This window comes from Brassica rapa, chromosome A10 (assembly GCF_000309985.2).
Source record: "Brassica rapa cultivar Chiifu-401-42 chromosome A10, CAAS_Brap_v3.01, whole genome shotgun sequence".
NCBI lineage: Eukaryota > Viridiplantae > Streptophyta > Magnoliopsida > Brassicales > Brassicaceae > Brassica > Brassica rapa.
In genome coordinates this window covers 19,986,369-20,000,120 of record NC_024804.2, presented here as the reverse complement: position 1 = coordinate 20,000,120, position 13,752 = coordinate 19,986,369, and the positions used below count along the sequence as shown (strand labels likewise).

General features: G+C 38.9%; 5 protein-coding genes across 9 annotated transcripts; all 5 read left to right on the top strand.

The window, feature by feature from the left end:
* Positions 1-5: 5 nt before the first annotated feature.
* Positions 6-4,084, top strand: LOC103847335 (glutamate receptor 1.1-like). The gene is made up of 5 exons (XM_009124393.2): positions 6-772; positions 1,108-1,811; positions 1,897-2,209; positions 2,487-2,812; positions 2,895-4,084. The coding sequence occupies exons 1-5, from the start codon at positions 511-513 to the stop codon at positions 3,222-3,224; spliced, it is 1,935 nt and encodes a 644-aa protein (XP_009122641.1). The 5' UTR covers positions 6-510; the 3' UTR covers positions 3,225-4,084.
* Positions 3,446-6,967, top strand: LOC103847334 (nuclear intron maturase 3, mitochondrial). Its single transcript, XM_009124392.3, has 2 exons — positions 3,446-3,664; positions 3,821-6,967. The coding sequence occupies exon 2, from the start codon at positions 4,344-4,346 to the stop codon at positions 6,597-6,599; it is 2,256 nt and encodes a 751-aa protein (XP_009122640.1). The 5' UTR covers positions 3,446-3,664; positions 3,821-4,343; the 3' UTR covers positions 6,600-6,967.
* Positions 6,968-7,413: 446 nt separating this feature from the next.
* On the top strand, positions 7,414-10,096 carry LOC103847333 (probable methyltransferase PMT7). Of its 2 annotated transcripts, none has more exons than XM_033281540.1 (7): positions 7,414-7,756; positions 7,875-8,289; positions 8,384-8,673; positions 8,736-9,089; positions 9,143-9,401; positions 9,480-9,618; positions 9,710-10,096. In XM_033281540.1, the coding sequence occupies exons 1-7, from the start codon at positions 7,585-7,587 to the stop codon at positions 9,866-9,868; spliced, it is 1,788 nt and encodes a 595-aa protein (XP_033137431.1). In that variant the 5' UTR covers positions 7,414-7,584; the 3' UTR covers positions 9,869-10,096. The 2 variants fall into 2 exon arrangements, with proteins under 2 accessions (XP_033137431.1, XP_009122639.1); XM_009124391.3 differs by having other exon boundaries at positions 7,416-7,756; positions 9,155-9,401.
* Positions 10,097-10,237: 141 nt separating this feature from the next.
* Positions 10,238-12,327, top strand: LOC103847332 (short-chain dehydrogenase TIC 32, chloroplastic). Its single transcript, XM_009124389.3, has 9 exons — positions 10,238-10,472; positions 10,597-10,663; positions 10,918-10,946; positions 11,026-11,234; positions 11,312-11,430; positions 11,502-11,597; positions 11,691-11,766; positions 11,844-11,997; positions 12,075-12,327. The coding sequence occupies exons 1-9, from the start codon at positions 10,257-10,259 to the stop codon at positions 12,213-12,215; spliced, it is 1,107 nt and encodes a 368-aa protein (XP_009122637.1). The 5' UTR covers positions 10,238-10,256; the 3' UTR covers positions 12,216-12,327.
* Positions 12,328-12,830: 503 nt separating this feature from the next.
* On the top strand, positions 12,831-13,751 carry LOC103847330. 4 transcript variants are annotated; one of them, XR_001956797.2, is made up of 3 exons: positions 12,894-13,218; positions 13,322-13,412; positions 13,526-13,751. XR_001956797.2 is itself a non-coding variant. In XM_018655625.2 (2 exons), exons 1-2 carry the CDS (start codon positions 13,173-13,175, stop codon positions 13,414-13,416), a joined length of 156 nt encoding a protein of 51 aa, XP_018511141.1. In that variant the 5' UTR covers positions 12,831-13,172. The 4 variants fall into 4 exon arrangements, 1 of the variants encoding a protein (XP_018511141.1); XR_001956796.2 differs by having other exon boundaries at positions 12,909-13,218; positions 13,307-13,412; XR_628763.3 differs by having other exon boundaries at positions 12,943-13,218; positions 13,316-13,412.
* The last annotated feature ends 1 nt before the right edge of the window (position 13,752 follows it).

Genomic DNA, 13,752 nt, shown 5'->3' with positions numbered 1-13,752 from the left:
AATATAAGAATTGGTTTTTAACCGGAAAATATCAAAAAAATGTGAAATTATGAATTAAAAATCTTAAATTAAGAGCTTGGATTAATCATGCTCTAATGGACCTAAATGTATATTTAACAACGTGTTTCTTACTTCGTAAGAATTTGCTCCATAAAATTAGAAGAACAGCACTCATTGACTTTGACATTGACATGTGGGTAGAATATGAAGAAACTTTGAATAGTTAATAGAATTATTCTATGGAACATCACGAACAATTTTTCTGCAAATTTTATGGTCTTCAAACGACTTAGCTAATTATTCATCACCAGAGACAAATTTAAAATTGACTTTGTGATACCGTGTAATACTGATGTCAAATGATTACGACCACATTCAAATTTCTTTTCCAATACGTTCTATGTATTAGTCCATTGACCCATATTGCACATATGAAGATATATTATAAGCTAGAAACACCATTTGTTATAATATCAATGCGAAGGGGTTTTTGCAGCTATACAAAACAATATGAAGATTCTGATTTCTCTTTTAATGTTTACTCTCCTCTTTTCGACTACTAAATCAAGAGTAACTGATTCAAACGATGGTGTTTTTGAAGAGGTTAAGGTTGGTTTGGTGGTTGACTTGGGTTCCGTAGAAGGCAAGATTCTCAAAACCTCTTTTACCTTAGCGCTTTCAGATTTCTATGGTGTAAACAGTGTCTATCGAACAAGAGTCTCTATTTTAGTAAGAGACACCCGTGGAGACCCTCTCCTTGCTCTTGCTGCCGGTGAGTTTCATTTTCTTTATTGCTTTCTGTTCTCTTTTAAAACTTTTTGTTCTGTTAATTATCCTTAGTTTATAAGTTTGTACTGAAAATTTAGTTGATGAAATAAGTAAACCAGGCTGAAAATGTATGACTGATATAAATATAAAAAAAAAACAGAAGCAGTCAAAATGTGAAACTAAAAATTTTTGTTTAATACTTAAGTTTGGTTTTTTTTATCCAAAAGCTAAAAATGACCGTGTTGTTGTCCACTAGTTATTGTGGTCTTATATTATTATTACTGTAGTTGAATTACTTGGACACTAGTTTACAGTTATATTCGTTATTGTCTGAAACAGCTAGATATCTTGTCAAGAAAGCAAGAGTGGAAGTCATTGTTGGTGGACAATCATCACAAGAAGCAAAGCTGTTAGCGGCGCTTAGCGATAAAACTAAACTTGTAGTGATATCTCCTTTCTTGCCGTATACGTTATGTTTGAACAAGTACAGTCACTTGATCCAATGGACGCATGATACGGCATCAGAGGCAAAAGGAATTGCGAGTCTCGTGCACGATATCGCTTGCATTCTAGCAAATGTAGTAGAGAGGAGAAGTCTAAGAGCTAAAGCAGCAACACGTAGTGGTGCTGCTGATGAAGCCTCTTGGAATATGTCGGATCTTGTAAGGCTAATCAAACATAGTAGAAGATTCAATGGTGACAGCCAAATCAACAAAGAGACATTTGAAATCGCCAATATTGTAGGGAGAAAAGAGAGAAGGATAGGATTATGGAGGCCTGGTGGATCTAACAAAGTCTCCCCAAGGCACCGTTTCTTGGCAGAGAGTGGTGAAAAGAAGAAGTTGCTCAGGGTGTTAGTTCCCTCAGTAAATAGGGTCCCAAATCTAGTGAGGGTGAGTCCTGATCCTGAAACTGGTGTTGTTACTGTCACTGGATTATGCATGGAGATTTTCAAGACTTGCATGGATCCTCTTAAGTACGAGCTGGAGTTCATACCTTATAATGGAAGCTATGACAATCTCGCTTATCTACTCTCTACTCAGGTTTGTTAGAAATGCAAAAAAACACCAATATAAAACCATATAGTATATGTATGTTTCAGGTAATGAATGTGTGTGTGTTTGACAGAGAGACAAATATGATGCAGCTGCTGGTGATTTAACAATCACTTCCAACAGGTCTTCATATGTTGAATTTACATTGCCTTTCACAGACATTGGTATAGGTGCCCTGACACTGAAGAAGAAGAAACATGGCATGTGGGCCTTCTTTGACCCTTTTGAGAAACTCTTGTGGCTAGCAAGTGGAGCTTTCTTCATCTTGACTGGGATCGTTGTCTGGTTGGTTGAACGGCCCGTTAATCCGGAGTTCCAGGGATCTTGGAAACAACAACTTGGTACAATGCTATGGTTTGGATTCTCTACCATTGTATTTGCTCACAGTAAGTATGTTTCTTATAGACACTTCATTACCTCATATATATAGAATGCAGTGTTCTAAATATCGGTATAGGTGATGTCTAGGCAGATGCATCGAAACAAAACAATTTTTTTTAACGATTTAATTTTTTTTTTAAAGTTCGTCTAGGCATTAAAAAAATCGGTTTAGGCATCCATCTAATCACTAATTTCCTATAAAGTGTCTAATTACCGCCTATCAATTTTTTAAACATTGATATAATGGTTCTCCTTTTGTAACGGGCCTCACATTCTTGACAGGAGAGAAGCTGCAAAAAATGTCATCAAGATTCTTAGTGATAGTTTGGATGTTTGTTGTGTTGATATTAACTGCAAGTTACAGCGCCAACTTGACATCAACCAAGACCATTTCTCGCATACAATTAGATAATCCCCTGAGTTTTGGTCCTTCCATGATGAAGATTAGCAACTCCGTCAATGCGATTGAGGTCTACGCTCAGGTTTTGCGAGATGGAACTCTCAGTCATGTAGTCGATGAAATACCGTATCTCAATATACTTCTAGGACAGTATCCAGACGTTTTCGCAATGACAGATAGAGAGGCTATTACCAATGGCTTTGGCTTCGTATGTGCATTTCTTTTCTTATATTAATTATCTCTTTACTTATTTACGTATACGCTTAACTGCGCTTATTATTTATTTGTAGATGTTCCAGAAAGGTTCGGGGTTGGCTCCTAAAGTGTCACGAGAAATAGCGAAGCTAAGGACATCGGGAACGTTGAAAGACATGGAGAAAAGATGGTTCCAAAAAATGGATTCATTCTATGTAAATTCCAACGACAATGATGATGACGACGACGGATCTAACCGCTTCACCTTCGGTGAGTTGGGCGGTTTGTTCATCATTGCGGGAGCTGCTCATGCTCTTGTGCTAGTCATGCATCTCTTTCAGACACGTCGTGAGATTTACCGTGTTTTGTACGAATCTCGACTGCTAACTAAGCTGAAAAGCTCTGCCAGTCTCTGGAGATGCTAAAAAAATTCATCATATATCTTTTCCACTTTAAAAAATCATATAACCACAATACTAGACTATTATTTTTTTTTGTCATACTAACACATTTTTGGGAAATGTTAAATTTTATATAATAAAACAGTCAGATCAATACAACAAAACAACAAAAGAAAATGCCATGCATATATGCTTCACATAATTAAGAAGGAAACATAGAAATTGAACGTTCCAGTATCTTATATTTTATTATTTTCATTGAAAAAATGGTTTTACTCCAGAGGATCAAACGACCAGCATTGCTCCATCAACTTTCTCCACTCTGCTTCACACCGTTCCGGTACCTGAGGTCTCAACGTTATTGTTCACAAAAGGAAAATACGACCGTTGAAATTGTAAGGTAATTTTTTTACAGTTGTGATCAATTTTTCTTCCTTTCTTATTTGACAAAAGGAAATACACTTGTCATATAAATTTTATAAAAAATGGATTTTCTTACCATTTATAACAGATTTTGGAAATTTTGGTTAAGTTTGCCCCCATCAAATCTTAAATATAGGGTTGAATGTTATTCTTCTTTGACATTTGAAAATGTTGCCCCTCTCGATAAAATTTTCTAGATCCGCCACTGGTCGCATGCATGATAGATTATTACCAAGTCCCGAAAAAAATATGACCGTGTAACGGTAAGAAAACTTAATGTCCTTTTGCAGCATTAACTGAAGGAAAATAATACAACGGACAGAATCCATTTCCCTATTTTCTTTAACACTTTTCCTATAAATACCCTCACTCTTACTTCACTTGAAACATCAAAATTTCCCCCTCTTTAATTTCTTTATAAGAATTGTTGTTTCTTCTCGATCGTCCAAAGCTGTTTTTTTCTGAAAAAGAATATTTTGTTTTGAGGAACTTATCTGTTGCATCACTTGTTTCATGGCATTTACTGTGTTCTTCTGGAGGATGTTCGACATCAAAGCCCAAATGTAGGGACCGGCCCATTAAATTTAAAAACGGACATCAAAGCCCAAAGATTAGTAGTAATCTCTTTCTCCCTCTCTTCTCCTCCACCTCCGCAGCTCCACACTTCCCGCCGGTAAACTATTCTCCGCTCAGTTTCCATCGACACTTCGCTAAACTCCCATGGTTCTTCATCTTAGAGTTCATCCCTCTCTCTACAACCGTCGAATCTCCTTCCTCTTCTCTCCTTCCTCGAGAAACCTCAGTACGGCGTCGCTTTCATTAAACTCCAACCAAACCGTTACCGAGCCGTTAGCGAAGTCAGAGCTCGAATCCATAGTCCTCAAACAATACTCCCACGGGAAGTTCTACAACCTCGTCCAAAACGCCGTCGCTTTACCTTCCGTCCTTCTAACCGCCTGCCAGAACCTCTCCTCCTCCGCCGAGCTAACCGATCGCGTCTCCAGGAGATTCTCCGTCGATGAAATGGGACGCGAGATACGCGAAGGCAGGTTCGATATCCCCTCCTGCTGCGTCGGATTCGAAAGCGAATCTCTCGTTCTCCCTAATCTCAAACTCAAAGTGCTGATCGAAGCCGTTAGGATGGTTCTCGAGATAGTCTACGACGATCGATTCGCGACGTTTAGTTACGGCGGGAGGGTTGGTATGGGTAGGCATACAGCGATTCGTTACTTGAAGAACTCGGTGGAGAATCCGCGGTGGTGGTTTCGCGTTTCGTTTGTTAGAGAGGTGTTTAGTGATAGGAATGTTGATAGGCTTTGTGTGTTTGTTGAGGAGAAGATTAACGATTGTTTGTTGGTAGAGATGATCAAGAAGCTATTCGAGTTTGGGGTTCTGAGGATTGAGCTTGGGGGATGTGATAAAGGGAGAGGGTTTCCTCAAGAGTGTGGATTGAATTCGATTTTGATTAATGTTTACTTTGATGGAGTTGATAAAGAGATTCACGATTTGAGGTTGAAGATGAAGCTCAAGAATCCTCAGGAGGATGCTACAGGTAGTGATAGTGTTTTCTATAAGCCTGTAAATGTTTATGCAGTTAGGTACTTGGATGAGATACTTCTGATAACGTCTGGCTCGAAGATGCTGACGATGGAATTGAAGAAGAAGGTTGTAGACGTTTTGGAGGAGAGACTAGACCTGAGAGTAGATAGAGTGAACACATCGATTCACAGTGCGGTTTCGGAGAAGATTAGCTTTTTAGGGATGTATCTTCAAGCTGTTCCACCTTCGGTTTTGCGTCCGCCTATGTCCGAGAAGGCGGTGAGAGCAATGAAGAAGTACGAGAGGCAGAAGGAAGTTAGGAGAGTGGAGATTAGAAATGCTAAGGAGAGGAATCGGAAGACGCTGGGTTTGAAAATATTTAGACATGTGTTGAAGAAGCTCAAGCAGAGTAACGGTTTCAAATGTGAATATGAGATAGAGAATGAGGTTAGGGATATTTTCCGGACGTGGGGAGAAGAAGTGATGCAGGAGTTTATGGGTTCTCTTGAAGAGCGGTGGAAATGGCATTGGCTGCTCACTAGAGGAGATTTTCTCTCTTTGAGACATATACGGGAGAAGTTACCACAAGACATTGTCGATGCTTATGATGAATTTCAGGAGCAGGTGGATAAACACTTGTCACCGACCCAAGCTAGAAAGGAGCTAGACGATGAGGAGAGGAGAGTAGAGGAAGAAGAGGAACAGAGATATGCTGAACGGACGGTTCAGGATTTGACTAAGTTGTGCATGAAGGTGTCAGCTCCGGAAGAACTTGTCAGAAAGGCTGTTAAATTAGTCGGGTTCACAAACAACATGGGACGGCCACGGCCTATCAGCCACCTTCTGGCTCTTGAGGATTCTGATATCATCAAATGGTATGCGGGTGTAGGGCGTAAATGGCTTGACTTCTTCTGTTGTTGCCACAACTATAAGATGGTCAAAATCATTGTAAGTTATCATCTGAGATTCTCCTGTATTTTGACTCTAGCGGAGAAGCACAGATCCACCAAACGTGAAGCTATTAGACACTACACGAAAGATCTCAAAGTGTCTGATCATTACGGGAGCGAGGAGGTGTATTTTCCATTGGAAAGAGAGGTTAAGATGATGGGAGATAAAAACCTTTCAGACCCCAGACCTGTGGATGGGACACTGTCTTTGCTTTTGATCAGGCTTGCATCTGATGAGCCCTTGCATTCTTGTGCTGCTAGTTTCTGTGAGAGATCAGATACAACCATGTACCGCGTACATCTACTGCAAAACCGTTTGCAAATCAACCCACTTGACGAAGAGAAATGGGTTCGTGGCATGGGCACAATCCACTCAGCTTTGAATCGGAAATGTCTGCCTTTGTGTTCAGCTCACATCAGTGATGTATACTTGGGTAATATGACTCTTCAGGATGTCGATGGTAGCTCATTCATCGATCTCAAGTGATATCACACACACACACACACACACTTTTTGATGGCCAAATGGATGAATACTTCGTAAGCTACTGCTTGACTGCGCAATGCAATGGAAGCTTCATATGTGTCAAAAGCGTTTGGGCATTAACTACGCAGCAATGGTGAGAAACGTTTTAGTTGCTTGTTTCTGGAAGCTGAACAGTGTAGGTTTTGTGGTGGGGAGAAGATGAATAATATTTGTCGAACTGGATACATATTAGTTTATCGGTTATGTAATGTATCAATCTGACATTTAAGTATGTTTGTTAATGTAGTTGTTAGACAGATAGTTTATAAATACCTTGAAGCTAAGGCAGGTGATCATTTGGGTTTTAGTTTTACAAGAGAAGGGTGTTATTTGTACCGTGTAAGAAGTGACAGGTTAATACTAGGGAAATTTGTTAAAACGAAAAAAAAATAGTACGGTTGTCAAGTATATATTTTTTTGTCTATTTTTGTCTTTTTTACTTCTTTTTTTTATTTCTAAAACTTGATGAAATAAATAATTTTATAAATTAATTTTTTTATAAAAAAATAGAAATAATTGATAAAATATCCATATACACAAATTTGTGTATATATTATGGCTAAATTTCCCTTAATAAACTATCTATGCCTATTATGGCTAAAGAAACTCATGAGGACGTCTAGAACAATAATCAAAACGTCGGGGGTTAATCTGCAAATATAGAAGTTTTGGGGACAATCTGTGAGAAGTGACAAAGTATTACAATCTCTCACGTGTCCGTCACATGGGTTACCGACAGGAAGCAATTGAAGAGGTAATAAAAATGAGATTTTTTTTAATCTCGTCTCTGTCTTTTTTTCTTCAAAGTTGAGAACTTTGCTTGGTTTCAGTCACTGATTAGATTCACATGATTCCAGTAAGCAAAGTATAAAGGTTGTAATCGAAGAGCGAGCGTGAGTAGGAGAAGACGAAGAGGAAGAGGAAGATTTCTCAAGAATAAGAAGCCATGGGAGGTGGCTATGTGTTTGGTTCGGCCAGATCGGGACAGACAGCAATGGTGGCTCTCGTCCTCGTGGTTGGATCATTCTTCGCCGGCTACATCTTCGGAAACAACGCACCTATTTACATCCCCCAACCTTCTTCCAATTCTTCGTCTTCATCTTCTCCATCGCCATCTGGTTGGTTAATGTCTCTCCTTTTCTATGCATATCGTTAGATCCAAACCCATATGGTTTCTGTTCTTAGATCGAACACTTAGAATTAAGACATAACCAACTCATTGCTTTGTTATTACAGGTCCATCAGATTTTGCCAACAGAATAGAGGTAACTTACCGGAAAACTCCTCTCGTGATCCCACAAAGAGGGGTGAATGTGTGTCCGTTGGAGTTCAATGAGTACATCCCTTGTCACAACGTCACTTACGTGCAGCAGCTTCTCCCAAGCTTGAACCTTTCTAGAAGAGAAGAGCTCGAGAGACACTGCCCTCCACTTCAACAACGTCTCTTCTGTCTTGTACCTCCTCCGAAAGATTATAAGGTACCTATACGCTGGCCCACCAGCAGAGACTATGTGTGGAGAAGCAATGTGAATCATACGCATCTTGCTGAGGTTAAAGGCGGGCAGAACTGGGTGCATGAACAAGGGGAGCTGTGGTGGTTCCCTGGTGGTGGGACTCATTTCAAACACGGAGCTCCTGAATACATCCAGAGGTAATGTAATGACTATCATTTTCTTAGTTTCTTGCTTACTTTAATTATCATTTAGTAACTCTTACATCTAATGCATTCCTCTATGTGACTTCAGGCTAGGAAACATGACGACTAACGAAACAGGTGATTTACGTTCAGCTGGTGTTGAGCAAGTTCTTGATGTTGGATGTGGAGTTGCTAGCTTTGCTGCTTACCTTCTTCCTTTGGGTATTAAGACGATGTCTTTTGCTCCTAAAGATGGTCATGAGAACCAAATCCAGTTTGCGTTGGAGAGAGGAATCGGCGCAATGATCTCTGCCATTGCCACCAAACAAATGCCGTATCCCTCATCCTCCTTTGATATGGTTCACTGCTCAAGATGTCGTGTTGATTGGCATGAAAATGGTATATCCCTCTTGTCAATACCTTGCTTGGTTCTGTATTAATGCATGCGCTTGATTCTGCAGATGGTGTCTTGATTAAAGAGGTTAATCGACTTCTCCGACCCAATGGATACTTTGTTTACTCAGCACCACCTGCTTACAGAAAGGATAAAGACTTCCCTCTGATTTGGGCTAAGTTGGTCAACCTAACAACCGCAATGTGCTGGAAGCTCATTTCTCGAAAGGTCCAGACTGCAATATGGGTTAAACAAGACGACCAGGCTTGCCTTATGAAGAACGCAGAGCTTGAGCTTATAACTATATGTGATTCAAAAGATGTTTCAAAACCATCATGGAAAGTTCCTCTTAGAGACTGTGTCGACATTAGTGAGAACACACCACAGAGATCCTCATATCCAGCAAGTCTAACAAAACTAGGTACATTGTCTTTTATTCAAACACATTATGTTCTGTCTGATTCATTTGGAAAGATTTTTCACTAGGCATCAGCGAAGATGAGTTTACGTTGGACACAAACTTCTGGAGAGAGCAAGTGAACCGTTACTGGGAGTTGATGAAGGTTAACAAGACTGAAGTGAGGAATGTGATGGACACAAACGCGTACGTTGGTGGATTTGCTGCAGCTATGAACTCATACCCCGTTTGGGTCATGAACGTTGTGCCTGCTACCACGAACGATACCTTATCAGGAATTTACCAGAGAGGCTTAACCGGTGCTTACCATGATTGGTAAATATGATCCACATTCTCATACTCAAACCGTTTTTTCATTAGCACCGGTTGTTAATATTTTGTATGCTGTTTTAGGTGTGAGCCGTTCTCAACGTATCCACGCACATACGATCTGCTACACGCGGACAGGCTCTTGTCTCACTATCGAAACCACGGTGAAGGTTGTGTACTAGAGGATATCATGCTTGAGATGGACCGCATCATACGCCCTCAGGTATGGTATTTTACATAAAGCCATGTCTTCTTGGTGAAATAATCCATCTCATTATGTTGCATAAGCCATGTCTTGTTTTTGGTGTTTGCAGGGATTCATCATTATTAGAGACGAGGAAGCAATGATCTCAAAAGTACAAGACTTGGCTCCTAAGTTCATGTGGGAAGTTGAGACACATGAGCTTCAAGACAAGTACAAGAAGGCAGAAACTGTTTTATTTTGCAGAAAGAAGTTCTGGGCAATCGTCTGATACACAAAAGCTTTTGACATAGAAAATCTTATTTATTTTTTTTGTTTGTAAGAGAAAAGAAATTAAAAGATTACGTATGTAACTTAATGTTCATCCATTGACCAGTCTGTACACATGTTTTCTTTTTTTCCACATTCATAAATTTAGGTGAATTTTGAACAAAAAGAAAAGTTTGGGGTTTGTAATGTAATTTGACAAAGCTTCTATACACTCACAAATGTTTCATATTGGTCCCTGTGGTTTTCTGAATTTGCTATATTCACCAATTCTCTCTGTCTTTCTTCTCGCCCTCCTGGGCTTGATTGTTTCCTGATAAAGGCTGATCCTTTGAATCCGGAAACAGGGTTTTTTCATCTCTAAGTTATCTCAATTGTTAGTGATTGAGCTGATGGAAATGGAGAAGCTGAAGGAGGCTTTGCGTTTTACCTGCTCTTCTGATTTCTTGAGGATGGCTCTGTTCTGGAACTTTGCTCTACTTTCTTCTTACTTTCAATTGCTTAAAGGAAGGTTCTTTGGCTCAAAATCAACAACTTCCTTTTCTTCTTCTTCTTCCTCCATGAATACTTCTTCTTCTTCACAGAGACCTATTTGTGTTATCACTGGTGTAAGTCATTTTTCTCTCTTCTCCTAATGTAACATTGAGACTCATACTGTGTGATGTTATGCATTGACTACAATTAAACTTATTAGTCTTAGGTACTATTGTCTGGTGTTGAATTCATTTGCAGGCTACTTCGGGTCTTGGTAAGGCAACTGCGTTTGCTCTTTCAAGGAAAGGCTTCTACGTCCTTCTTGGTAAAACACTGTTACTTTCACTTAGAAGCAAGATTGTTTTGTTCTGTGATTCTTACCCAAAGTGCATTGTTCAGTACATCTTGTTTATGAAATAGATGTTTATATATATGAGGCAGTGCAGTAGCAGAGGATAACTTGTTATGGAATAGATGTTTTTTTATTAATATGAGACAATGCATTAGTAGAGTATTAACTTGTTGGAACATGTCTTCTTCATTGTGTTAATCTTCCTTGAATTTTTCTTCTAATTGCAGTTGGACGGTCCTCTTACTTACTATCAAAGGTTTTTTCTACGAGCCCTTTGATTTCCCATCTTCCTCATTTCCATTTTTCTTGATTTGTTTGCCTCTTTCTGTTGGCAGACGTTGACTGAAATCAAGAAGCAGAACGAAGATGCTCAACTCAAAGCTTTTGAAGTTGACATTTCTTCTTTTCAATCGGTTTCAAAGTTCAAAACTTCTCTAGAGCAGTGGCTTTTAGAATCAGATTTACATTCTTCTATCCAACTGTTGGTTAACAACGCTGGAATACTAGCTACATCGAGCCGACCAACCGTTGAAGGCTTTGACAGGTAAAGCTCGTTGTCTTTTATGGTTTTTACAACCTGTTTGAACTCTATTGGTTAGTTACACTCTTTATATTTCTCAGGATGATGGCTACAAACTATATCGGTGCATTCTCCTTGACAAAACTACTTTTACCGCTTCTGAGAAACAGCCCTGTGCCTTCACGTGTCGTTAATGTTACTTCTTTCACACATCGTTCTGGTGATCATCTTCTCCATCTACTATGAGAGAGTAAGTAAGAGATACCTGATGTGTACATCTTTGTTCTGTAGTTTTTTCTGCGAGGTTTGACAAGGATTCAGTTACGGGAGTGTACTCTTCTGAATCAAAGCAATATCCATGCGCTAGTATCTATCAGTATTCCAAATGTAAAGCCAAGCGTAATCGTTTTTTCCTTTGCATCATGATGATCATGATGATGATGATGCTTATATAGTGTTGCTTTCTTTTTATTGAAAAAGTATGCGTTCTACTCTTCTCATACGAGCTTCATAGACAGCTTCGCCTCACGGATGATTCACATCACATCTCTGTTGCGTACGCACTTCTATCATTTATCTTTGATCTTTCTTGCCAACCTTGTAAGATATGGGATTATGGTTCTTTTGTTGCAGAGCGGTAGATCCAGGAGCAGTGAAAACAAACATAATGCATGAGCTTCCTTCATATATACAAGTCTTGGCGTTTTGCAGTCTCAAGGTTTTTAGACTCATGCAGTCCTCAGAGGGTGCAGCTGAATCTGTCATTGATGCTGCTTTAGCCCCACCTGTAAGACATTCTGTTTTAGAATTCTTCATCAGATCTTGATGTGGTTGATGAGATCTATTTTGATGAACATTGTGCAGGAAGTGTCAGGCACATATTTCTTTGGAGGAAACGGGAGGACCATCGAATCCTCAGCGGTTTCTCGTGATCCAAAACTTGCTAAGGAACTATGGGACACTTCATGTCTCATATTTGATGAGCTGCAGCAAACTCACACTTGAAAGATGACATAGTCATAGAATCCAAACTGTAGAAACTTTCTGATTTGTTCAAGAGTCTTTTAGAGATATATAGTTTAATGTGGCCTTGCCTCCTCTTGGCAGTTTGGAAGTATCTTGGTTCAGGGACTGAATCATTGCTCCATGAGCGTTGGGAGAGTAGCCTGTCATGGGCCTTAGACGGGCTTTTTCGATTATTACAAAACTTTTTTTGGGCCTTCTTCTCCTTGTGGGCTAACTCCTTCAATCAATTAAAAGAAGAGTGACATTTTGTCTTTCCGTAATTTAAAATTTTCCTGTGAAAAGTAGATTCTTCGTGTTAAGAAACTTTTGAAGAGGGGATTTAGTTGTCAACTTTTGAGCCATCCAAATTAAAGTATGATTATTTAGACCTAACATTCAACAAGATGGGACAAGAAAATCAAAAGATTATAAGATGCCCCTTACATTGGCCTACCAGCAGAGATTACTTCTGGAGTTAATCTTACAATAACAATACTACTTTTAATCCAATCGTGGTGACTAAAAGTTAATGTTTTCAGAAAATTAAGATTCCAAATAAAAATAAAATTTAAACCAACATAAGGGTAACTATATAGTTTTCTAAAACTGACAATCAAAAATCATTTCAAACTTAGATAAGAAGTGCTTCAGTTTGTAAAACTCTCCAATAAGACTGTGACAAGAGCAAGCCAAGAAAAACAAGTGTGAAGGAAGGTATGGAGATGATAAACGAATAAGCCGAAAGTCTAAAAAATACAAGAATATTACACCTGCCACTGCCGCCACTACAATAGCTTTATTAGATGACAGCTTATATAAAGAGAAGTATACTCACAACATAATGTTTTATCTTATTATAACCAAGCCAAGAATTATATTCCCCAATCACTCCATCACAATCCCCTTGTCTGTGTTTCCACTTGAACTGAAAGAGTGAAGCTTCCTCGGTAAGAAAAGATGCAGAAGGACATGAGAACCCCAGAAGATCAACATCTTCCACCAGGTCAGTATTGTTCATTTAGGGATTATGACAATCAAAACATTTTTCTGAAGCAAAGTAGAAGATTTGTAGTACTTACCTCTATATACAGGGTATCCAGCTGCAGAAGAAGTCTTTGAACAACCGGGACAAGACAAGAATAAGAAGAAGCCATTCGAGACAAAGCAGAAAGGAGACAGAGGCTTCATTGAAGGATGGTAAAAGCTATACGTACCAAATAAAATCATTAAACAGATCAATAACTCTGTTTCTGTTTTTTTTAAGACTAACTCTTGTGTATGTGTTTCTTTGTTTGTTTCTTACTATGCAGTCTCTTTGCACTATGCTGCTGCTGGATTTGTGAGATGTGTTTCTAAGACAAAAAAAGATGAATACAGTGTGTCAAGCTTCCTTATGTTATCTATTACTATTAGTGGCTTTTAATATAGCAGCTCAATCTGAACTTTCTTGTACTATCTGTGTGGTGTTTGTATGTATTAAACAGAGATTATTATTATGCTTAATAATGTAAAGGTCATGATCATATTTTCTGACGAT